Source organism: Athene cunicularia, assembly GCF_003259725.1.
Source record: "Athene cunicularia isolate RWA chromosome 3 unlocalized genomic scaffold, athCun1 chr3_part1, whole genome shotgun sequence".
Lineage (NCBI taxonomy): Eukaryota > Metazoa > Chordata > Aves > Strigiformes > Strigidae > Athene > Athene cunicularia.
The window spans coordinates 73,711,149-73,737,022 of record NW_020799097.1 but is presented as its reverse complement, the minus strand read 5'-3'; the positions used below and the strand labels follow the sequence as shown (position 1 = coordinate 73,737,022).

At 41.5% G+C, this 25,874-nt stretch overlaps 1 protein-coding gene across 1 annotated transcript; it reads left to right on the top strand.

Moving 5' to 3' along the window:
• Nucleotides 1-1,320: 1,320 nt before the first annotated feature.
• SOD2 (superoxide dismutase 2) lies at nt 1,321-8,736 on the top strand. The gene is made up of 4 exons (XM_026844967.1): nt 1,321-1,523; nt 5,106-5,222; nt 6,941-7,120; nt 8,215-8,736. Exons 1-4 carry the CDS (start codon nt 1,436-1,438, stop codon nt 8,358-8,360), a joined length of 531 nt encoding a protein of 176 aa, XP_026700768.1. The 5' UTR covers nt 1,321-1,435; the 3' UTR covers nt 8,361-8,736.
• The last annotated feature ends 17,138 nt before the right edge of the window (nt 8,737-25,874 follow it).

Below are 25,874 nucleotides of genomic sequence, written 5' to 3'. Positions count from 1 at the left end.
AGAGACAGGCAGTAAAGGCCGTTGAATAGCTACCAGAAGGAAAACATGGGGAACAATGCACCCAAAACAGTCTATGTAGCACAATGTTATAAACAGAACCACCATACAGAGCCGTTATCTTAAAACTCAGGCCCTCGGTACTGCAAGCTGGAGGAGGACTAGCCAGATGTGTATAAGAGACAGGGTGAGAACCGAGCGGCGGAGGGCTGGGGGGGCGTAATGGCCGTCAGAGCTGCGCAGAGTGAGGCGGCGGCTGCGTCGCCGTCGCCCTCTGCGGCCCGAGCGCCCGGGAGGGGAAGGAGGTGGTGGGGTCGCTCCCTCCTTGCCTTTCTTGCCGTTCTCCGCCACAATGCAGTTCCCCGCCATTTCGGGAGGAGGGAGGTTGTCCTGCTGCTGTCTGGTCCGCGGGGGCTCGGTGCCGGCCCGGTCAGCGGCGCGGCCGGGGGGCTGCTGGCAGCTGCCCTTTCACCCTCCCAGGCTCTGGCCACCGCCGAGGGGCTCTGGTCAGCAGACATTGCCGCCGGGTTCTCCCCCTCCTGCGTGCCAGGATCGCCACTCTTCAGGGCACCGAGGGTTTTGCTGCACGTTTGTCCCTGGTTTATGCCAAGGTCACCAGTGAAACGTAAAGAGGCCTCAGGAGCTGACTGTCTTCCCGGCCCAGCAGTTCTTTCATCATAGTCGTCGTCGTCACATCTTGTGGCAAGTGCAAAGTGTTAAAATGGGGAAGGGTAACCAGAACCTGCGTGGTTTTCTGTGCTGGATATCGCAGCTGCCCTGTCATCACACAGCGTATGGTTTTCCGATACCCGCCATAGGCACAGGAAGAGTTAATGCTGAAGAGGTTCAGTCCTGATAACACAGCATGGTGTGGGGTTTTCAACCTTTTTATTTTGCAATGGAGGGACCTTTTTTCACTTGAGGGAAACTTACCAGGGACATTTTGGCTTCTGTTTTTAATCAATAAAGATCAGGGGAAGCTTTGAATGTCAGCATGTTGTTGCTGGCTTTCCCTTCCTCTCCCTACCTTTGCCTTGCCAGCATGTGAGGGAGGGCATGTGACTTTCTACAGGGGTCTCGGGGCTTGATTTGAGAAGTGGCAGCTTTATATTGTGTAGCCCTAGATCTGTGACCTTTATGTGAATTTATGTCTGTAATTAAGCTACAGTGTGTTTGTTTTGAACTCCGGAGAAATGGAAATTTGACTTCTTTATCTAAGATACCACCGCGTGGACTTAGAGCAGCTAATCATAACAGTCATGGTTTCAGTGGTAAAGCCTAAGTACAGAATAAGATTACTACTTTCTTTTTTTTCTCTTCTAGAAGCGGTGCCAAGTTGACAGCACCGTTGGGATGCTTAGTCTCTAGGCAAAAGCACACTCTTCCTGACTTGCCATATGACTATGGCGCTTTGGAACCTCATATTAATGCAGAGATCATGCAGCTGCACCACAGCAAACATCATGCCACTTATGTGAACAACCTGAATGTTACGGAAGAAAAATACAAAGAGGCACTAGCAAAAGGTTTGTATATCCACAGTCAACAGATGAAATGGGAGCTAGTTGATGTACATGATGTAAGAGAAAAAAATGGTTAGCCCTTTTGAGGGGAGATAATTTCTTTTTAAAAGTTTTGGATTTTTTTAATAAGGTGACGTTTTATTGGGAACAAGCTTTTATTGTAAGCTTTGGTGGTGCTGGTAATTGGAAACTAGGTATAATTAAAAAGCATGAATTCTGTTCTCTGTAGTACTGTAAATCTAGAAGAAAATTTATTGATTGTTGTGGATTTAGTCCATGTTTACATTAGTAACTTGAACCAAACACTGAGTCAGCAGGAAATTGCAGTCATTTTACTAAACAAATACTTTGTAATGACATGTTAGTAACAAACATACAAAGGCAAATTTCTGCACCTTGATGGTTTTCACATCAGATGCTCCACTGATTCTTGTGAAATAATCTTACCTTTTTACAAATGGAGGTAGGACAAATGTGTGTTAACATATACAACACTGAGGGAAGAGATCTGAATTTGGGTGTCCATTATGCCAATTGCATCTTGAGACATGCTGACTTCTATGAAAACTTTACAGTTGTAACAGGGCTACACTGAAACATTAAATGTTTTATTCAAATCTCCTTTCAGTCTTTCGGTTGGACTGATGAAAATGTGTGAAATAACATGTACATCTTTTCAAGAAAGTAGAATATTTTCTAAAGTTTTTTTCTTTTGTGATGATCCTTCTAACGAGTATCAGTTTACTTCTAAGAAGTGATTACTGTATAGACTCTCTTCTGTCTGGTTGCCAGGTAGCTTCACAGTGTAACTTAACTGCTTGGGCTTGGATGAAGGAGAATTGTCAATATCTGAGTAAACTTGAACCCTGTATCCCCCGATAATTGCCAGTGTGCTCGCTTAGAGAATGTTGGTTACCTATGCGAGTTTAGAGATTTTCAGGTGCCTAAGTAAGCCTGAAAATAACTTGTCTAAATTAATGAACTAATGAGATTTGATTAAGAATCAGGGAATCAAGATTGGCTTCTGCTTTGTCCTGCCAGCAGTGGACAGAAAAGTTGTATTCCAGGAGATTGAATTAATGCAAACACAATTGAGGCGGCAGCCTGAAGAAAACAGTGTATCTGCTGTGGCTGTTGCTAATGCTGTTTAATGACTAAGGCTTCAGCCACTAGTGGTGGCAGAGTTTCTGTTTAGCAGAAACATCTGCAGTCTTGTGGATCCTTTGAGATATCTTTCAAAAATACTATCCTTTGATAGTGTCTCATTGCTTGCTGTTGGAAACGATCTATCTAGAAGTAAAGGTTAATCTTTCCTTAACAATTTTGCAGGCATTATTTTGAAAATGGATAATGTATTGGTGGTGGTAATGCACACCAAAGTAGACAGATATTTGAGATATTTTTGAGTGTGTGTTTTGTTTTGTTTTGTTTTTTCCCTAATTGGTATCCCTGTATATTGTGTGTAGTATTTTGACACTCATTAGAAAAACTTATACGACAAGGCTTTAAGAAAGGACTAAGTCTTAATTGCCACCTCATTCTCTCAGTATTGTCGTTATTTTTCCATACTTTAAGCATGATCAAAAAGTCTTTCTGTGCTGCTTTTCAGTGTTGGGTTACATAGCACGTCCGATGACTAATTTATCTTCTGGATAACAGAACCCTGTCAATGGCTTTTGCTTAGCAATAGAAAGAAATATGTTCTCTTCAAATTATCTTTAACGTGTTCTTCACCTATCTATATCTGCGTAGAAAATTCATATAAAGGCTGTCCTGAGTTGAGTCCCATTGGCTTATTATGTCAGCTCATTTGAAAATGTGTGTGTACTTCTGTGCTAGGGGTGCAGCACAGGACTTTGTTTCAGCATAAACTGGTTCTGATTACTGGTCCATCAAAATGTGCAAGATTTACCAATTGAAGGATATAAACTTGAATCTTATTTTCAGTGAAAACTTGTGCCTACCACAATTTTCCCTGCTCTTCTGACTGTCATGTGACCTGTGGTGCTTTACTTAACTGTTCTTAGGAGGAAACAAATGAATCTCGGTAGACTGGGAAGCTGAGCTGGATAGTCTCTTGAGCACCTCTAAGCTGCCTGTTTTGGTTTACTGAATTTTCTCCTCTGTGTGTTGAGGAATGTGGTAAGCTGGAGCAAAGGTCAGAGACTCTATATACAAATAAATTCCAAGATACTTTTGCTGTAACTTAGGGGCGAGTACTTTTTTTTTTTTTTTCCATTGTCTTTTCCAGTTCAGAGTTCATCAGGGCTGATCTGACAGCACCACAAATACTGTGTTTTAAGGACAATGGTCAAATGGCATCTCTGGTTCCTAGTGACCTTAGGAATAGGTTCCTCTAAGGAATGATGGAATAGAGTGCTGAAGCTGTTAAAGACATTCTGGGTTATTTTTGGATTTCTGATTTGTGATATGCTGTATGCTCTGGATGAACTTAAAGTGTCATTAAGGCATGCAAAATTCAAGGAAAATCTGCCAAAGATGCCATTTGAGTGGATATGAGGGATGTCTCATCTTTAAATTGATACCTGAATTCAGCAAATAGTGTTTCTACTAACTGCATTAGATGCTTTGTTCCAGTCCTGTACCTGTCTGTAGTTTCTGAAGGGTTTGAGGAGATGCTGAGAACATGGAATCTTCTATTAAAACCTTAGTGACAGGTGTCCTACTGCTTTGTGGCTTGCCTTCATGTCTGTGTTAAGGTTGCTCATTTACTGCTATAAGAAGATTACTACCATTCATTCCTGAGAGAGAGTGGAGGAAACAGCTTTCCCCACTGATGTGGTGTAAAAAAGCTTCAAAAATCTTAGAAATGTTTCAATTCTTTTAAAAGCCAAAATAGCATTCAAAACACGTGTTAAAGTGGTGCAACACCATTTAGAGGCACAAGGCACCAGTGAATTCTTTAAGGAATATGACATTTTGTGGAGAGGAAGTACAGGGTTGTCCTTGATTTCAGATACAGGGTTCTGTCATGTGGAGTAAAGGGATCAGGGCCACTATCTCTTCCTGCAAGTACCTCCCTCCAAAAAAAGCCAAACAAAAAAATAAGAGGCAGAAAAACATTTTGTTCATATATGTGCTCACTGTACTTGTCAACTTTCAAGCACAAACTGGCCTGTAAATTGTTTAAGAAGTTTAAAAATTCTTAGTTTGCAAATCAGTGAGCTAATGGATGAACAATATTCTTGTCTTGTAGTGGTAATACTGAGGAATTTACAAGTGCTGGGTCCTTAAAGTGTTCTGGCTGTCCTAGTTGCTTTATTCTGAAGAATGGCAGTAGATCTTACATGCATAGTATGGTTTACCTGATAGTTGCAATATTGGCAGATCGCATATCATTACAGCATAAGGAAAGGTCAAAGATAAAGAAATCTTTAATGTGGTTTGTCAGTGACTATCTAAAATATGGGTAACAGTCACAAACCTTATGTTTTCCATAGACCTGTTAAAAGCTAGTAAGACTTGAAAGATTTTGGAGATCGATGGAGGCCTAGTGGCAACTTACTACTGTGGTGATTATGATGTTTTTATTTACCTGTGTATTTTTATCTTCTGCATCCTTAGGTGATGTTACAGCTCAGGTGTCACTTCAGCCTGCACTGAAGTTCAATGGTGGGGGTCATATCAATCACACCATCTTCTGGACAAACCTTTCTCCTAATGGAGGAGGAGAGCCTAAAGGTTAGTGCTTCTTACAGTGGTTTTCAGTTTTAATTAACCAGTAGAACTGATGATCTTTTCTCTCTTTGAAAGAGTCCAAAGGATAATTCTTTTTCAGACTTAATTTGCCTTTCTATATGACAGTTATCACAATTCTGAGGAATTTAGGGTTTTTTGGATGCAAACAAGGAATATAAAACTAGCCCTGTGCTAAGAATTTTTAATTTCTAAAGCTGATTATGTGTACACTGCAAAATACTTGGCTATTGCTGTATATTGTCCTTTCCATCTTCATAAGAGAAAACAGTTGTACAAAGCTATGCTAATTAAGTTGCCATGTGTACCTGGTTCACAGAAAGGGAGGAAATGTGCTGCAGACCACTCAGCCTAGTGGCTGGATTTGTGCTCCAATTTGAATAGGGACAGTTTAGCAGTTAAAGCCTAAAGGAAGAAATCCCCTTTGAAAGGATAGAGTAGTGATTATCTACAAGTGACCTGCAGTTAAAGGTAAAGGCTCTATAATGAAGATCTCACAAAAGCTGTTGTGTTAAACTTGAGGGTCTTTGAATTAGGTATATGCCTGTCTGTAAACTGGTGAGCTTCAGATGCTTGGTACTTCAGTGTTCATAGATGACATCTACTTGCACCTTTTGACTCTAACATGGAAGTACAATGATCCTCTGAAGATGATCTGGTTAAGTCTAGAGCATAAAATCTTGAAGCTTCAAATCTGAAATTTCAATAAGCAGTTCTGGTATCAGTTCGTTTCTGATAGAGCTTGTTTTTAGATGACATTCTCAGAAAAGATGCTTTAAAGCCTTGATTTTTGTCTCCCAGTTTCTGTGAAGTTTCTGTGAAAGTCAGCAAGCCTAAAATGTCATCTTTCAGTTTCAGCTGAATGGTTCAAGGCTTTTGTAGGAAGGCTGCAAAAACCCATCTTAAGAATCACTTGCAGCTATCACCAAGAGATTTTCAAGACCATCTGTCTGAAGGTGGAATAAATGAGGAATTCACCAGCATTGCACTGTATGAAGTTTTCTTACACGTGCTAATTAGAAAGGAGTGTAGACACCTTCAGGCTTTGAGCAAACACTTAATTTTATGAAAACCTCAGTGTACTAGGGTGTAGGGGAAAGGAAGTAGTTGGTGCATTGTTACAGTAAACAATTCTAGTTTCCGTTCCCTTTATCCCGGCACAGATTAGTTTAATAATAATAAAGAAGGGATTTAGTCACAGAAGCCTACTTACTCATATCAAATAGACTACTTAACTGTGGAAGCAGATGTAAATCTAAAATCTGAGGGAAGTGATTAAATACCTCTTACTATGTGTAGGTTCGTTATACTGATATCACAGTAGTAAGACAAATCACAACCACTTAGTGTTGTCCTTTTAGGTATGCAAACTAGCTCCTTATCTTTCCTAGTCCTCTGTGGCATTCCCTTTCCTTTTTAGACAAGTATGTCAGCTGAATGTCCGGTTGATAGCACCCTGACTGTATCTTTGAGGACAGCATGTTTGACTACTGCACTAACTTATTTCCAGTCTTCTTGCCCTCTTAAGCAGGTCGGGACAGAACTGTTAATTACTGATGAACTACTTCCAAGTGTCTAGACACTTCCTTCCCACAGAGCCCAAGTGCTTCTGCTCCCCTTTTCTTCTATTTCCAGGTCATATCTGGAAATTCAAAGATGTTAAGTACCCGATGTTCTGTGATCTTTCTGTGCTTTTTCTGAAGGAGAATTGATGGAAGCCATCAAGCGTGACTTTGGTTCCTTCGCAAACTTCAAGGAGAAGCTGACAGCTGTATCAGTTGGTGTTCAAGGATCAGGCTGGGGGTGGCTTGGCTATAACAAAGAGCAGGGACGCCTACAAATAGCAGCTTGTGCAAATCAAGACCCTTTGCAAGGAACAACAGGTCAGGTTTCTTTCCTTCCCCTCTGCTTCTCTCTTTGTAGATCTCCTAGGCAAACGTATGAGATCTGAAAAAGGATTTGTGAACACATACTGAGAAGAAATTGCTGGATAAATAGGGCTGGAAAGCTGAATATTACTACTAGCAGAAATGGAAAAAAAAATTGCAGTTTTTAGAACAGCATTTGTAAAGCAGGACTTAATACCTCTGAAGAGCAGTGGGGTTTAAAGTCTGTTAAAGGAGAATAGATGGGGCATATTGTGAAAGTGCTCTCACTTAGACAGTGTTTTTAGTCTGGACGCCTTTGGATTATTTTTGAGTTACTGGAGTAGCTTGCCTATATTGAGGAAGACTGAGCCTCTTGCCTTTAGATTGTTTTCTCTGGCAGAGGGGTCATTCACGTAACTGTTGGTGTAGGCCAGACAACAGGAGAGGGGCAGGTGTACATAGTAAGTCTTGTTACTACATAGGCTGGGCTTAAAATGGAAGTCTTATCTGCTTCCCTAATCAACCTTGGATGGGACTAAATCTTACAGCTATGCCAGCAGTGTAATACTGGCGATGATCACTTCTGAAGATATTTTTACTTGCTTAGAGTGACATGGCAGTGATGGCAGGCTGGACACTCTCCACAGAGGGAAGAGCTCATGGCCAGTGAGAATCCTGCCTGTAGTGGCTGTTTGTCCAAACCCTATTAGACACTTAATGTATAACTTGTGATTAAAATATTGGAAGCAAACTGCCATGGCAAGAGACTCCTTCATGGTGTAACTTACATGAAAATGCCTTTGTGCAAAAGGTGTAAACCTTTCAAAGATTACTTTATCTGTTTCAGTTATGTCTTCAAGGCAGTTGTAGAATGTTCGTATGTGTTTATCATAATCAGCTCTTTCAGTTTATGCAGTGTGTGTGTGTGTGTGTGGAGAACAAACAGTTCTGTAAAATGTTGCAGTAAGCACCCATGTGCTGGAGAGCTCTTTGTCTTCCTGCAGAAAATGACTCAGAAATCAGGTACAACTTGCAGATGCAATGTAAGACTTTACATGTAAAGCGTGTTTTTATAGAGTTACAAAATCTATCCCCCTTTGTTTTTACAGGTCTCATTCCTTTGCTAGGAATCGATGTATGGGAACATGCTTATTATCTTCAGTATAAAAATGTTCGACCTGATTATTTGAAGGCCATCTGGAATGTGATCAACTGGGAAAATGTATCTTCAAGATATTCAACTTCCAAAAAGTAGAGTGGAATTCTTGCACAGACTACTAAAATGTCATCACTTCTACTCTGATACCACTCTTGTAGTAGTGCCTGTGGCTTACAAATGAATTGTTCTACTGCAGAAAACACTTAGCTCATCCAACAAAAGCATTTCATAATCAAGCAAAGTGTCTGCTTGTTTAATTCTTTGAGAAGTATTTACTTAGAGTTTTGAAGCTTTAAACTGTTGTGCAACAAAGGGAGACGTTAAATAATTTTTTTCATTGCATATAGAAACATACATCACCTTGCTGAACCTTAATGAATGGATTTCCTTGTTGCATTAAAATACCTAAGTGGAAATATGCACTTCATATTGCTGTAGACAAATAAAACTCAAAAGGAGAATCTTCTGTAACTGTCTGTAAGAGACTCATTTTTAGTAGTAACTGGTCCAGTTACTTATTGATGACAGAAGTGGAACACCTTTAGTAATTTGTGGTATTACAGGCTATGGAGCTTTCTTACGGATTAAAAAGATAGGTGAAAGGGGAAATAGACATTGCTGTGCCTGCCTGACTTGACTGTCCTCAGTTGTCTCTACCCATTCTTGGCTCTCTTTAAGTGAGATCTTCATGTAATGCATTGATGCCTTTGCTTTTGGAGTGTTACATTTGGCAAGAGATTACAGTACTGGGTCAGGCTAAATTGTTTATATAGGAACTGAATGACAGCACGTGATACTCATTCCATACTAGTTGTTCAAGTATATCTTAAAACATCCTTTACTTAAGAGACTGATTATGTGCATATATCAAGCATAAATTGTCTCTGCGTACCTGTGTTCCTGAAGCAGTTATAACAAGTTAAAGTTAATGCTTAAGGTGGGAATGAAGTACTCTGGTGTAAAGGAGCATGCTCAAGTGGTCTTGCAAGAGGTTTTTTAGTATTCTCCTCTAAAATCCAGGATAGATTCTCAGGGAAACAAGGAATAGACTTACATTATCATACTGCTGGGCTGCTATTTTGAAGTATCAAGTAAGGTCAAGGGCAGATGTGTTTATAAAGAAAGAGCTGCCTTTCATTAGCAGATACAGGGAGAGAAGGTACCACCTGGTCTTTAGTCACTTACCAAAGCTGTGACTGATGAGTTATCACTTCACTTTCAGAATGTTTTGTTTTGTTTTTTTTTCTACTGTGGGGTATTTTTTCTCTAGGCCTAATTCTCATCTCAGAAATGCAGCTTGAGCTTCTGCTTAAATCTGTATTGCTTCATAATCTTGTTTAAATCATCATCCCTCACATCCTTGGTTTGCCTCTAGGGTATGAGAGCAGTGATGAAGAAAAGTAAGTCTATTGGTAATGTCTGGCAGCTTTTGACTTGAATTTAAAAAAAAAAAAGTCTACTCAAGGGTCTGTATTCTTGCTGTCTGCAGAATCCTCTGTAAATCTGGAGGGCTGGCAAATGGAAGTCTCTGTCACAAACTGCTCCGATTTTCTACTTGGAGAGGAAGCCTGAGTCTCCATGAGTAAACACTAGCATCACATAGATTTTTCCTCAATAGAAGTTTCTGGCAGAAGGAGTTATACTTGCTTGGCAATTCAAAACTAAATTTTTGCTGTAATTCTTTACTGGGGTGATCAGTTTATTTTGAAACTCATTTTCCTAATAATGTTCACAGCTTTTGTCCCCAAGTGTTTCCTTCTGAGTGCTTCAGAATGCTTAAATTAATGCAAAATATTCCTGTTACAAGATTATTGAGGAAAATCCTTTTTAAGGACTTAATATTACAGAGTTGATTAATATTGTTGATAAATATTAGGGTGAGAACAGTATTTACCATAACTTGTAAATCATGTGTAGTTAGCTATAGATACAAAGCTGAATTCAAGCAAGTTGGGTTGATATCTGGATTAGTAAAGGCCAGTACTTAGGTTTTTGCTGTTAGACTTCAGCTTACTGATATCCTGCAGATAAGGTGGATTGAGTGGGAGTGAAGCAGTGATTTTTTTTTTTTTGAAGGGGAACAGGCACTTCCGATGTGAAGGGAATATTTTGTTTCTTACTTTCCAGAAGTAGCTTCAAAGTACAGAGGAGGCATGTTGTGTTTACTATGGAGTCTGCATGAAGATGAAGGAAACAATGGAGTCTTTCCTTCCATATTCAATATGGTATGATATGGTGAAATATCATATAGCAGTGATGAAAAAACCTTGTTATGAGGAGGAGCACTCCACTGAGTGATGCTGAAGCAGGGATTTGTGGGTGAGTGCCGTAATGCGTATGGTGGGCATCTTCTCGATAATGCGTGCTCTTACAGAACAGAAAGGTAAAGGTGCCTGCACAGTGGTGCTCTGTAAGGGAGTGCTTAAGCTGTGGAGGAAGCCTAAGTTGACTCCAGGCAGTGAGGAGGTAAGCCGTGGAGAGCTCCTCAAGCAGGGCCAGCTCTTGCTGAGGCTTTAAAGCCAGTAGTTGAGACCCAACACATGCCTATAAGGCTCAGTTTCTGCTGTGCACCAGTTTAAGAAGCTCTGCTCATCTGCTTACAGTCAGCTGGTAAGCTTGTCCTGCTGTCTTGTATCCTCTTAAGTCTGAATGTGTAAAGTCCAAAGCTATATCCAAACAGGAATGTTTGTGAAACAGGGAGATGAAAATTTACAGAATGTTGAAGGCAAATAGTAGGAACACTGAAGCAATGAAAGTGATTTAATGCTTGTTCTGGTGGACTGTTGTAAAGGACAAAGGTTGGTTGCGTGGTCCATTTGAAGGAAGGGTTTGCTTAAACTGTCTTAACTCCAAACTTCTGTGAAATCTGGAAAAAGCCCTAGTGGTTCTTGTGACACTAGGAGCTGGAGTGTGTGCCTGGAATTTAGTTAAAGTCTGCTAGCAAAGCTATTGGCTGGGTGGTGACAGTGCATAAACCTCTTAACTGACCTGTGTTAGGCAGTAAACACAGAGCTGCTGTTGCTATTTGGAAGTAACACTTTGCATTGCAGAAGTTGCTGTGGAGGTGGGCAGGTGTATCTTGAGAAACAGGAAGGCATATCATTACAGCCTAATGCCTTGTCTGAACAGACAAGCCTAAGACCTGTTGCCAAAAAGATAAACTATTAAAACAGTTTGTTCTACCTAGAGCTTCCTGACCCTAATGGTAAAAATAGTAGCTGTGTGTGTTAAGTTGTCTCCAACCTGAGCTGTGCAGGGTATCTCTCATCAATGAGCATGAAGTGACTTGCAGACTTGATCTGCATGACAGGAACAGTGAGTTTTCTAACCTCACTGCTAGCTGAATCAGTCTTTGACCTGGGCCAAACAGAAGCGTTGCAGAAGAATTGCATTGTGACAGTCCCTCTGAGCCTAGCTTTTGTCAGTTCTTACTTAACTGTGTTCCCTATGAAGATGCCATGTATGTATACACAGATAATTGGTGTGTAGGCCACAATATGTTACAACAATAACTTGGAATGATTTTCAAGAGGAGAGCAAAGTGCAATACCTAACCCAAAACCTCTTGGAAATGATTATGTATTATGAACTGGAAGAACAAATCACATCAGTGTGATCCTATAAACAATACGTGTGGGTGGCAAAACTGCTGCAGTTAGAGACTTTGGTTTGCAGACTACAAACAGATTCCAGTGGCTAAACTTCTTTTCAGAAACAGATGTGATCAGACCTCAAAGGGCAATATGCTGCTGCAAAATGTAAGTGCATGTTCATGATTTTTTTTTTTTCTGACCTGTAAAAAGACCTTTGAAGGCTAATATGAATGGCAAAGCATGTGTATCTCATTCAGTACTGGAAAAGATTAAAGTAATTTGAGGCCAGCCAGACTGAGCTCTGGCAGTCTTTCTGCTGTCCCTTGGTGGCAGGTAGTGTGTGGCTACCAGCAAGCCCGGAGGGTGGCGTGTTCATCCTGCTTGTGAAACGGGAGGGACCTGTGGATGTCTTCACTGAACAGCCAGAAATGGAAATAGAGCAAAGACGCTTTTTTTTCCCCCCAGCTTCTACTTTCCACCTCATGATTATTTATTTCACCTTAATCTAGAGCATGTATTAAAAAAAAAAGTAACCCCCAAACTGTCTCTAGAAAGCACTGTCATTGACTCAGTTTGTGAGCTCAAAGGTTCTTCTAGACATATAAAACCTCTTTATTTACAGAAGACTTACTTGTCTTTGTTTTGCATAGAATTTAGATCTCTCTAGCAAAATTTTAAATGCTGCTCTGCCATTCTGCTAACATTTTAGAAGCCTAATGCATTGACCTTCCCAAAGTTGTTAATACTAGCATAAAGCAAGAGAGTTGTGTTTACAGTTGTGTCTGTACTGAGTGGATAAAATACTGGTAACTCAGTAGGTTTAATCTGCCTTTTCCTCAAGGTGCCTTCTGCTTAATAATTAAAAGTAATGCCCTCAGATTTCATCGTAGCCGTTATTACCCGTTTGATTCAAAGAGCAAGGCTGCTCTGGGATCCGTGGTTAGGTGTGTGTACCTTTGACTGCAGAGCTGAAGCCGCTCCTGTCCTAGAGAACCAGAGCTGTGCATTTCCCACTAGGTGGGGGTGTAGATCTACTCTTGTCAGTAGGGCTTCCGAGTTGCGTTTCCAAGAGGAACGTTAAGGAGTTTGCGTGTACTCACTGCCCGGGAGGGGAACTGTTTGGGCTTCCACTTTAAATAATCAGGGTAACCCCTGTTAATGAAGCTACCTGTCATTAAACGGTGTGTGGGGAGGAGACAGTGCTACTGTGGAGAAGACATTTTATTTTGATAAATACAGTCAAATACAAGTCTTACTATAACTAGAGCCAGGCAGACAGAGGCAAGAGGAAGTTACTACTAATTAAAATGAAGATGCTTCTAAGGTTCCCACTTGACTGCCTCACCAGGCTCTGACCTTGTCTGTGTAGGGACACACAACATTCATGACATCCGGAATGGTCTTTCAAGGCCTGAGACTGGAGGTTGAACTGCAGGGGTCAAAGTCTGCTACATTGGTCTAATTAATCCAAGACTGCAGAGAGTAAGCAGCCGGCTACCTGAGGCACAGAGGTTTACAGTTAAAACTCTGCTGCTTCATAGGGCTGTTGCTGCTCCAGAGAAACTCCAGCTGTTCACTGGATCTTCTCACCTGAAGAGATGAATGGACAAATTAGCAGAGGCAAGTCAGCAAACCTGCTGCCTGGATCTGCCAGAGCTGGTGGTGAACCCACATTGCCTTGTGACACCACTGAGGCAGCTCTCTTGACGGATGCATGCATCCCACTGGTGTTTATAAGCATCCGTCTGGGTTGATGGCATATCCCTGGAATGCAGAGAACTCCCTGCAGTACAGCACTTGGGAATTCTTGGTGTTAGGGCTGTGTGAAATGACTGGCAGTCCTGTAGTTGTAGAGTCCTGTTGCACATAAATTTGCAGAAGAAATTGCAATTTTCTGAAAGTATGAATTTTTTCAGAACTCTGGGGAAAATATGCAAAAGTTGCTGGTTACTGCACTAGGTGTTTGCAGACAGGTTGGGGACTTCCAGAAACTGTCTTCCTCTGGGGAAGTTTTGCCCTGCTGTGGAAGGTAAAAACTTTGAAAAGTCCAGGTCTGTCTTCAGTTGGACTACAATTCCTTAGTCCTTTCTTGTTTTCACCACCTTCTTCCTAGGGAGGAACCAAGTCTCTTACTTCCCTGGTGTCTCCCTACCTTTGCTGAGGTCCCTTATTGAGTATCACCTCTTTCAGAGCGAGCTCTGCAGTTCCTTTGTTCCTTGTAGCTGCGCTCCTTCCCACTGGCCACTCCATAGTGCCTGCATCTTAAGGAAGATCATGCTTGTCCTTTATGCTACTGGCAGTAGAGCTGCAGCTCTAAAAAGTCAGATCTAGAAGCAAGTAATGTGGTAATTCAGCTATTTTTATCCATAGGTTTTGTAACACTTGCAGTATCAAAAGACTACTGCACAGGAGTTTCATTTTTTCCTTGTTAGGTTAAAAGTTTTACACTGTTACGGCAAAAATTATTGCTGGCACATCAGAGATCTGCAAACTAGAAGCTAAGGAGAAAGAACATGTGTTAATTTAAATATCAGGATTTGAAGGTAGTCTCATAATTCTGAGAAGGGCTACTTTATTCTATTTCAGTATTTGGACTTAACAGGAGTGAGTGATACTGGAACCCCTGTTATGCCTCTACAAATTCTTACCTGAGGTAGCTAGAATCAAGGAGGAATTTTGAAATTTGTCTTTGGTCAAAACTGGCCAGAACTGAAAACTCAGTGTTTCCAGGAATACAGAAGCTCCCCAGGCCCTACAGCTGCAGGGGAAGTCTGATGTTCTTGTCTGTTGGAGCAGCTGTTGCAGGCTTCAAGCCTCAGACTTCTCCAAAGGTCCTTCAGACAGAGCAGTTTCAAACAAAGCATTCTGGGGTCACCAAGATAGTGTTTAAGAAAGTTCTCCCTCTCTGTTTCTCTGTGTATCTATGTATCTATCTTCTGACTAAAGGCTTCACTGGGTTATTTCCAGCCACTCAGCCCTCAAGCAGAGTTGTGTTGAGAGGCTGTAGGGAGGAGGGGAAATGCAGCCTTTCAAAGGATGCATAGTCGGACTGTCTTTTGACTTCTCCCTCCCATAAAAGGTGCACGCAGACCTGGCCAGCCTGCCAGAAGAGCTTGACTCTTGGGTCCTTTGAGTTAATTTCCCAACACACTGAGAGAAACTTGTGTCAGAATTAGTTTTTCCTTTTCTTCCATCTGGGCTCCCCCACCTCTAGTTAAGATTTCAGGCTGTTTCAAAAGACCTTAGGTTTAATTACAATAAATACAACAGGAAAGAAATGCTCATGAATTTCTGATTATTTTTCTTACGAAATAGTAAAGATCACAAACCTAAAACTCTCACCTGGATTTTTTTGGGGATGGGAGAGTATATTTTATAAGAGCTTAAGTGTAGGGCTCGGTTCTTGTTTGCATAACTAAATAAAATGGGAACAATCAGCTGGAATGTCTGAGGGTCAAAAGCTTCAGTGGGAGTTTTTCCCTTGCTTTCATGAGATCTGGGTCAATTAAAAACAGTTCAGAGCTAGAACTGCTGCTTTTCTGTATTATCTAGCTGGGAATTGGAGTTGTTCCTGGATTTTATTTTATCTTAAATGTAAGTCATAGCAGTTAAGTGGTGGTGGTTGTTCATCTGCTGATATTCATTGCTGTCCTAAATGCATTCTCACCAGCTGGTGAGGGACTGTGCAATGCACACTGTGTGTATGAGTGTTGAACCCATGTTTTGTATAGGAGAAAGTACAGGATATTAAATGGAACTAAAAGTTTCTGTTCCAGATGTAGTTGTCTGGCACAGACACTGTGGGACGGATACAGGTGTGGCCTGGTGATGAGTGTGCAGCCCTGAAACGGGTCCTTGAAAGTAACATCTGTATCTACTGATTCTGGGCTGACATGCTCAGATTTCTCCCCAGTGAGCTCTGATGTCAGAGCAAGATGTCTGTGGCGTCAGAGAAGTATCCAAGGAGCTAGCTCATGTTGGGATGTAGGAATATGCCATGAAAGTCCTTTTTCCTTTGCCTGAGCCCTTTGCATCAGCAGCCAGTGTGTCACAACACTGCAATAATCTTCCTTACTGTATTTGTTATTCAAAATCCTGAAGAGTTCACTGTAGGGCAGTTTTGCATGGGTACTGTCCATGGCTGGCTGAGAACCTGTCCCCCTGTGCTGCACCTGGGGAACTGCTTGGCGTCAGCTGCAGGATTCTGTGGACTGCACCCCCAGGCTGATCCTGGCATCAGGGCAGCAATGTGGGGAAGTCCTAGTCTGGTTCTCACTCATTTAGAGCTTCTTGCAGAGTCTGAGCTGGACCTGCTGAATTCCTAGCCATGCCTGAAATGCTGGGGTTTTAACCCCAAGCCCCAAATTAAGGTTGACATATGGGTGATTCCCACAGCCCTTCACAAAGGGGGGGTGAGTTTACCTTTAGGCTTCCCTCCAGGGTGCGGCTGCCTTGCAGGGAGAGCCATTGGGTAAATGAGCCCCAGGTGTCCCACTTAGGGATAAAAGCTGGGACCACTTGCAGGAAGGGGCAGTGTCTGTCTGTGAGGTGGATGCACTGTGTGGAGTTTCCTGTTGGGGAAGGACCTCCTGCCTCCCTGGAACTGGGCTCCAGTCAGGTCTGGCCTTTCTAAACATAGGCTGTGTAGAGATTCAGTATGTGGCTTCCTTGGTCTTATGTATTTGGTTTGTTGACTCGGTTGTCTCCCATCCTTTCTATGGGAGACTGCATTTCACCATTTATTCCACCCATTGTTGGTTGTGAGGTGTCGTTGTTGGGGTCAGTGGGATTGATGTCCATTTTGTATAATGTGACTGACTTGTTTGTACCCCCAGTGCTCACCCATGTACTGACCCTTTTGTATCAAATACAGTTTGGTTATTGGTTCATCTTTATGCTGGCTGTGTCCTTTATGCTAGGCCTAATAATTGGCAAAACAATGCCATACATTTATGGATCCTTCGGGATTACAGTTTTGAAGGGGCTAATATGAGTATGTATCTAAATATGCAAATGTATTCATGAGCTTCTCTCTGTGTATGTCATTCTGTTAACCTCTTCTAGTTGTTTAGAATAAAAATGGCAGAAAAAACATCTGGTTACGCTCACTCTTGCAAACCAACATCTGGCTGCCAGACCTGAGAGGCTGTGTAATCTCTGCTTGTGTGGTTTCCATGCTTTGATTCCCTGCTACGACCTAGTGCTGGAGAGGAACTCATGCCTCATGGCAGAGCACGAGCTGACAGTGTGTTGGAAGGACAGAAGGTGTCCACCATTAGACCTTGTTTACATGGAAGTGTTGCCAGGTTAATCCAAGCAGCAATATATGTGTATGGTTCTCATATTGCTTCATCAATAAAGCCTTAGCCTTAAAAAGCTAATGCCTGGCCTGGAGCTGCTCTTGCAGTTACCCAGATGTATCATAGAGGTAAAATGCTGGTCCTGCACTATGAATGTCATAAAAATATGAGGGCTTCCTCTCAGCTTCTGAACTGAAATTCAAGAAAAATATGTTTTGTTTCCACACCCTCCCCAAGGAAATGAGACCTTGGGTCTTCCCCCCCTTGATTTATTTCTGGATAATTGAAAAAGGATGGGATGACAGCACTGTTCATGCAAGGAGGGAGAAGGTGAGTGCTGCAGCTTTGCCTCTGCTGTCTGGGTGGGCAGTTGGGACACTCCTTCAAAATGCAAGAGGGCAGCATTGAATTCTTCCTCTGCTGAAGTGGACTTGAACGTATATCTCCCACCAGTGTGCCATGTCTGCTGTGCCAGGAGCATTTTGGAGGTCATGAATTTTCAGTTCCTGCAGTGGCATTACTGAAATGTTCGTTAGCTGGGCTGGTCAGGCAAAGCTGACCTTCTCCAGCCCAGTGCCCAAGATGCTCACCTAAAAGAGAGATTCTGGATTTCCAAAAAATGCTGCAGGCAATATCCTGACTGCTTGAGGGGCATCGTCTGCCCTTGCCATGGTCTTGTTTCACTAATTGAGCCCCACATCCTCTTTCTGGCTCGAAGTGTTTGGTGACTTCGGGTGAATTGGCAAGACATTTTGAATCAGTCAGCACCCTGTATTCAGTAAGTTATTATATTTGCTTCCCCCAGTCTTGCCCAATGCATTTTCCAGCTCCATGAAGCTACTTTTTATTGGCTTGAAAGGGGAACAGGAATGAAATAAATTTGTTGACTGAGTCATAGAACATGTAATGGCAGCTAAACAAGAACTCTTAATTTACTGATTTTCATCACAATTGACTTTAGACTTCATCTTCTACAGATATTTAGGCAGTGGAGTGGTTTGGGTTTTTTTCAGAGTAATTCACAATGAATTTGTTAATCTCAAAACAGAATGACTGTCAGTGGCAGTTGGCAGTGACATTTGGGTTATGTTAATGAGCACAAAATTAAATATAGTTCAAAATTAAATGTAGCACTAAGTAGGAATTGGAAACATGAAAAATAAATTAAAAAGAAGAACGAACTACCTGTAAGTCTTCAGATCAAAGGAGAGAATTATTGAAAAGTCACAGCACCAGTTTTATGTTATTATTCTCAGGGAAAAGAAAAGAAAAAAAAAAACAAAACCAAACCCAAACCACACTACAGGCTGAAAACTGGGATAATCACATACTTTTTTAAAGCAACACAACCTCAGCTTGTCTTGGAGAAATGATCATGTTTTAGCCTTCACCTTGACCAGAAAAACAAATGCAGTGGAACAGGCAGAGAGAGGAGAGTGCCAGTGTTTTGTCTTTTGTGCTAATTTGTATGCTGGTTTTGACAATGGTGATAAACTTGTAAAATTTTTCTGAAAAAAATCCAAGGAACCAGAAAAAGAACATAACTGTAAAACATCAAAAACAAAATCTGTGCTTGTAGAAAGCCAGTTATTTGGTTATCTGTTACAGGATTTTTTTTGGTGAAGATTGAAATCTGCCCACAGGAGTTTGTATCACCACCATCCACCCAAAACAACCTGTCATCTCTGTTGACCTCATCTGTCAAATTCTCAGCTTGCAGTCAAGGATTATCAAGAATGACCCAGCTTTGCTAACATTAATCTTTAAGAAAAATATGTCAAACAAAGACAGGCCCCACCTAGGCCAAGCAATAACCTTCACTCTCAACTTGAACTAACATTAAAATAAGCAACATTAATGTATGTATAGGCCCTTTGCTCTCATAGAGGTAGTTGTTCCTTCTCACCAAAGAAAGTGCTCTCAGAAGAGCCTCTGGCTGCATGTGGGGTTTAACTGTATGGACAGTCCAGATTCAAACATCCACCTTTCCTGATTGACAGCAGCTGCATACGCAGATCACCATGAAGCAGGTGAAGCAGGCAGATGGATGAATCCAGCAGACAGCTGTTCGTTAAGACATGATCTACATAGGCAGGGAAGAGTACTTCCAGCAGGAGATGGTATTTAATTCCATAGGAACAAAACAATCCATTTTATGTCACTTTCTTTGTCACATGGCAAAAGAGAGATTGGGAACAGACAGTGGCTGCTGCTTGTACACTCAAAAAACTGCAGATGATGCTGTGCAAGTGAAAAAATCAGGTTTTAAACAAAAAGTCTTCATCATTTTCTGCAGGAACTCCTTACTATCGTTCATGGTACACTATCAATTCCAATACATGGAAAAAGCAAGAGCTGTCATGTTGAAGGGGCCTGCTTTCATTTCATTCTTGTTGGAGTCCAGCCTTGCATTTCTCTGGTAGGAACTTAGGCAGATCTACCAGTTTTCTATAACTTTCCTATTATTTTCTGCTCTTTGTCATATGCCTTTAACTGGGATTGTGCTTTTTAGTTGGACCAAATAAAAATAAAACTCAACTTTTCCATTAACCCAAGGGATGCTCTGGTTTATTAGGACATGTAGGCATTTCACAATACTGTGCTTCATGCATTATTCAAGGTGGCCAAAAACCACAAACAAAATTGACTGTAAAAAGTTTCTTGTGTTCTTCCTAGCAGGATAAAGTATCACAACATAGTACAGCATGAAAGTGATGCTTGATACAGCTGGCAAATAATTGTGATAGTCTGATACTTTTGAGAAAATGGCACTATGTAGAAAACAATGAGAAAATTCTTGTGAAATATATATTCTAATTTAAAATGTTTGATTTGTATGTTATCTTTCCTTTGTAAAATGTTTTTATTTGTTGAGAACCAGGTGATTTTTTTTGTTTGAATTGGGCATGCTGCCTTTATTCTCTGAACTTGGTTTTGAGTTTCAAGCCTTGTGTGGATCCCATTTACAATGAATGATTAATAAACTTTATTTAGTTTGGAACTAATCCAAGCAATGCATTCCAATTAAAAACTTAAACTGGCCCAGATTCAGGTGAAAATTTCCTGAAGCTAGTGAAACTTTTGATAAAAAATGAGTTCAGGAAACAGGTGAATTTGAGATGTCAGTATGTAGAGGTCTGTATTATGAACAAATACATTTATCTCCAATTTTTATTATTAATAGCCGGGAACGTCATGGAGTAAGAAGTCGGCTGCATTTCAGTGATATCTGTATCAGGCAAGTCTCAACATCTTTAAAGCTGCAGAAGGCCATGAGGTCCTGGCTGCCGGTGTTGTCCTGCGTCCCCAGCATATAAAACTTCCATTCTTCGTGAGCCCTCCAGGAAATCTGAATTGCAATTTCCTTAAGAGCCAGGATATCAATATACTTCAGAAGGGGCATAAGGAACGAAGACCAGAAAAATGCTGCTGCTCCTGCTGCTTTCTGAAAACACATCAGATTTGTATGTATTTGGAGAAAGCTTGGATATCTCAAAAAGTGTTTTGTATTTCTTCATTGGGAACTGAAAGAGCCCTTGGGGGCCCCATCCAGCATGATGACAGTCTATGAATGTCTGACCGATAATGCTGGATTAGAACAACTATGAGCAAATGAGCTGTGTGCTCTCCTTTCATTACCATTTAGCAGATTGTAGTTAAGAAATTTAACGTGGCATAAAATTCTGTCCAAGCAATTACTGCTGGTGCTGTAGTGGTGTCTAGAAGGTCATCGCCTGAACCCTTGGCCTGAGATGAAATTTGTATTAAAAGAACACTTTTTATAAGTAGAGCCCAGTGACTGCTGGCTGTGTGTGGGATGGCTGTCTGCTTGTTCCCCTAAGGCACAGCCATAAATATCACTGTGGTAATGAAAGCTTGTAGAAAAATCTGAGACAGTTCTTCCTCTGAGAGATGTTGACTTAGAAGAAGTTTGAATAGCAATATGTGTTCTCCAGTAAAGAGGTCTGGCACATCCCATATTCTTCTGAGGTCCCCTAGAGAATGCATTGGCTACGTCCAAGGTATTTTTGCACAATAATTCACATCCAGCATCTGGAAAGGGCTATAGGAATGTATTCCCAAAAGACGAATGGGTGATGCTGGTAAAATACTGCTATACTGGCATGACAGTAAATGATCTTTTTCTGAAGATACCTGTAATTACAGCTGTAGAGGAATTAACCGTGTATTTGTTTGGGGGTAATCAATCATGTCATGGCCTGGCTTACACAGAAATTTATATTAAATGGATGATCACGGTGTCTCTTTGTGTTTTGAAGCCAGTAAATGTAATATATTTTTCTTTCCTTTCTCAGTTCCCACATAATTTCCTTTACTCTTTCTCTCTTTCTCCCTGATGAGAAGTTGAGTTCTCCCTCCCTCCAGAAGTTGAGAGCTTCAATCAAATCCTTGCCTCCCTTTTACTAATGTGTGTAACCCTGTAGATTAGTAGGATGCCTGTGGGTAGTTTGAGCCTCTGCACTAAAGTGTATGGCACGACCAGGTTTTCCAAGGCCCGCCAATCTCATATGAAACATGAGAGCCTCCAAAAGAAAAGATGATCTCTGTTTCAGAAATAGCCACAGTGATGTAATAAAATTCATTTTTTTCCAATAGAATAAGGATTTTTCTTAAGAAACTTTCATGGGAAAACTGTAGTACTAATATAGGCAGGAGACTCGTGTTGCCAAGAAGATAGGTTAGATGTGGCGAGCACTGGGTTTTTCTGTAGAGTAAAAGGTTAATTAAGATGTTCACAAGCCAGTTTGGTGTTCCCATGCTTTGTTTTATTTAACTGAGCTGCCAAATGGCATCTCCTATATGGTCTGTCACCAGCTGTACAAACAAGGATGAGATTTTCTTTGTAGCTGATCTATGAACCTGCTTCATTTTTCCAGCATCCCTTTGTATGCGTGGTTGTCATCCTGGTACTTAACACTCTCCTCATCCTGCCTTCACCAGCACTGTGTGCAGAGAGTAAAGGTGCCTGTGAGTGATGCTTAATCCCCTGTTTACTTACCACAGCGTCCCATTAATTCTGTGGAGAATCTCACGCTGTTGATTTTTTAGAGAAATAGAAGTTGAGGCAGGATATATTGTTACCTTTGGAACATATATACTATATAGAGTACAAAAGTTGTTTTTTATGATCATCACATAACTTCAGTAATGATTGATATGAAAAGCCCCAAAGTGGACCTTTAAAACAATAAACATATTGTGTAGGAAAAAGCTCCACTGATGCAGAGGAATGGCTGGCATGACACATGTTCTTTCTTCTCTAGTATTTCTTCTCTAGTATTCTCGGAAGGCAATTGTATCCCACCAAAACATTGCCCCTTCCACCGCAGGGCACAGGGCTGGGTGTTTACTTGCATCAGCTGCTGTACAGGAAGTCAGGATGGAGCCTTCTCATGTGTTTGACAGATTTTTAAACTAGGCCGTTCCCTTGGGCTGTTAGGGAAGTTGCAGCCACTGCTGTTTCAGCTGACGACTGTGTAGGAGTCGGTAGCAGGCAAGTGTGCAGGCCGACGTGAAAGGCAGAATCAATCTTGAGTGCATTCCTCTGCAGACCTAAGAGAGTTTCATTGCAGCAGGTGACCTTCTGCCTTGGCTCCTGGGAACAAACCAGAGCTCTTAAGTGTGGCCATGCAACTTATTTTGCAGCCTTTCAGGCTACTTTCTCCCCCAGTTTCTGCTGTGCTGGTGAACACAGGTACTGCAACCTGTGTTCAGATGCCTCACAACAGCTTCCTTGCTTTGGAGTCAGGGCTGTCTCTCTCCTCTGATTATGAGCAGAGCCAAGGACTGGCAGTGCAGAAGGATGTGTTGCCTCTGTCATGTGTCCTGCCTGGGTGCAGGGCAGGCACTGGGGTACCAGTGAGATCCTCCTAAGGTGCCCACAAGTTGATAGCCCCAGGCTGCCATTGCTGCTCCAGAGTCCCGACCCTTGCTGGAAGGCAGGGGAGAGCGGGGCATCCTTCCCAGAGAGGGGCAGCAGTTGCATTTAAATCCTTTAATCATGGAGACATCTTTTCCAGCCCTGTAATGATTTTGCTGCTGTTAAGAGGATCAAATTCCAGCCCTGTTTGTACCTGGTGACTCTCAGATACATGGGATATATATGTATGTATACATGTGCATGTGTATTCTTAGATACACAGGAATAGGGGTCCTTGAATCCAGCAGTGCCACGGTGTCAATACCGTGATAGAGTGGAGTGTGATCAGAAGTAAACCATTTATCAAACTGTGTTTTGTCGACTCAGTGCCCCAGTCCAGCCAAACACTTCAGGTGTATGATTATAAGCAGAGGAATACTCACAATCTTGAAGATAAAACAACCACAAATTACCTAGCTGGGCAACACTAAAAGGGGAGCAGCTGGCCAGGTGTGCCCTTCATGAGCAATACAGGGCTCTTGGAGTAAAATTACTGTTTTGGCCAGCATTTTCTCACAGGGGACACTGCTTCTCTTTGGTAGCCAGAACTGACTGGAATAAAAACTCAGAAACCAAAAAAAATGAAATGAGGGGGAAATCTAGCATGTTTAAACCTAAATCTCTAAAATTCCTGACTCTGCAATGTGGCTGTCAGTAACAAACCTTGTGTGAAAGCTGAAATTTCATTTTGGATTTGCCAGTGGACTCTTCTACTACAGAAAAAAAATAAAAGAAAATCACATTCACACATTATGAGTTGCCAAGTGAAGCACAATAGCTGCATTTATTTTATTAGCCTTCTGACCTTTCCCTTCTCTGGTGAGGTTTCTTTTTCCTATTAGCTCTATGAGACTGTCTACTGAGATGGCAACAAAACAAACAGTGTTATTGTTGGATAATTTCCTCTTTTAGCAGGGAACAAGGATGCACAGGCCATGAGCAGACGCTTGTCTTGCACCTCCAGCCCACGGCAGGTGTGGGAGCCACAGCACGCCAGGGACACCAGGTCCCAGTAGGAAGCCCTCACCATGAACACCACCACGCTGCGGATGTTGCATCTAGTTTCACAAAGCACTTCAAGTCATTTTTGACTTGGACCCTGGGAGTAATTTATTTGCCTCCAGTGGAGTAGCATTGTTTTGATTTTTTTTTTTTTTTTTTTTTTTTTTTTTTTCATAGATAGTGGGGTTTTTCCTCCCTTGTTTTTTATAACTGCCCCACAACACCGCTTTCTCTGGAGGTGAACAATAGTAGACCCTATGGGGATGGCTGGATACTTCCTGTCCCCATGGTTTCTGGGACAGGTTGGTTTGCTATAAAGCACTGCAGCTGCTGGAGAAATGAGTGTGATTATTGGGGCAGCTCTTCCCCAAAGTCCTATGTGGATTTTGTGTCCTTAATTTACCGATCAGCATAACTGGCTGCTCAGCATCGGCGGAACTGGGTGTTTCAAGAATTTATACCAAGCAGTAAGGGTTGGCTGTCACACTGGCATGGAGCAGGAGTGTGGAATTTTTGGACTTATATGGAAGTCTGAGAAAACTTCAGAAATAATTCTGGAATATGCCCAGCAGACTGCATGGTAACAGAGGAGCTGGCTGAAGAATTTATAGCTGTGGGGAGAGAATAATCATGTTTTTTCTAAAGACATTTCGATCCTGGGAGGGGAAAAAACAACTCAGAAGGCTAGTGGACAATTTGTCAATTATTTTTTCCTTCGTGGGTAACTTATCTGGGACCTATATACATAAATCATAGTAAAAACACAAACACTGCTGAGATTACCAGCAGCATTTAAACAAGAGAATTTGGGGCTAGGATCTCACCAGCTTTCCGGAATGCCAAGATTGCAGTGCTGTGTTATTCTAATATTAGTCACTTCTAGCAGATAAGATTGCCTTTGAACCACAACCCATCTGCAGTTTCAGGAGGGCCAAACCAACCCATTTAGGAACAGTTAAATTGCTAGTTCTTGAACATAAGTGGCAGGATGATAAATGTGACCTGTTTGCTGTTAACTCCATGAAAGTGCAGCCAATTTTTCTTTAGTTTAGCCTAAGGGAAAAAGTATGTTCTATCTTTGTATGTTGGCATTCAGAGTCTTCCCTTTTTAGAACAATGGCACGCCACTTTAGAATTTAAGGGGGATGGCTGAATCAATTGCTCTTATACATTTATTCCATATAATTACTTTGTTCTCCTAATTAATTTATTTATATTATTTTACCACTGGGGAGTGTTAGTTACTTGCTATAATGCATGGTACTAGACACTCTTCAAACACACACCACCAACAAAACCCCCCACCTCTCTCTCTGGCTGTCCAAGTGCTGGGAAAAAAAAGTTTATGGCAGCTGCATTTGTTGTTGCATATGAGCTGTCTTTTAGGTATTGTGTCTACCTGGTGAAGAGGCAGGTAGAATCATTCCTGACACCTTGATGTGTGCTGTGCTTGTCTTTAGAAAGAGATGGGGAAATTGCTGACTTTTCCAGAGGAGTTTTACATCTAAAAGTGAACAAACAACTAATTGTGCTATTAGAGGAACTGTGATAAAAAGGAGACGCTTCAGACAGTGAGGAGAATAGAGAGGAATAGGCTCAAGACCCATTCAGATATGGGATAGGCCTTTTCAGCAAGGCTTTGGGGTCATGCATCACCTCAAGTAAGGTTATATTGAACCTTCTGCTGACAGTCATATCAAGATGACCTGGTACCCTAGATCTCCAACCCAAAGACTCAAGAGTTGGGACTGCAATATTGCAAGTAAAATAGTAA

Bases quoted from the DNA above. Each gene is read 5' to 3' on its own strand.
- SOD2 (XM_026844967.1), top strand. From the start codon at position 1,436: ATGCAGCTGCACCACAGCAAACATCATGCCACTTATGTGAACAACCTG. The intron at 5,223-6,940 runs GTTAGTGCTTCT...CTTTTTCTGAAG, and splicing joins TGGAGGAGGAGAGCCTAAAG to GAGAATTGATGGAAGCCATC. The intron at 7,121-8,214 runs GTCAGGTTTCTT...TTGTTTTTACAG, and splicing joins CCCTTTGCAAGGAACAACAG to GTCTCATTCCTTTGCTAGGA.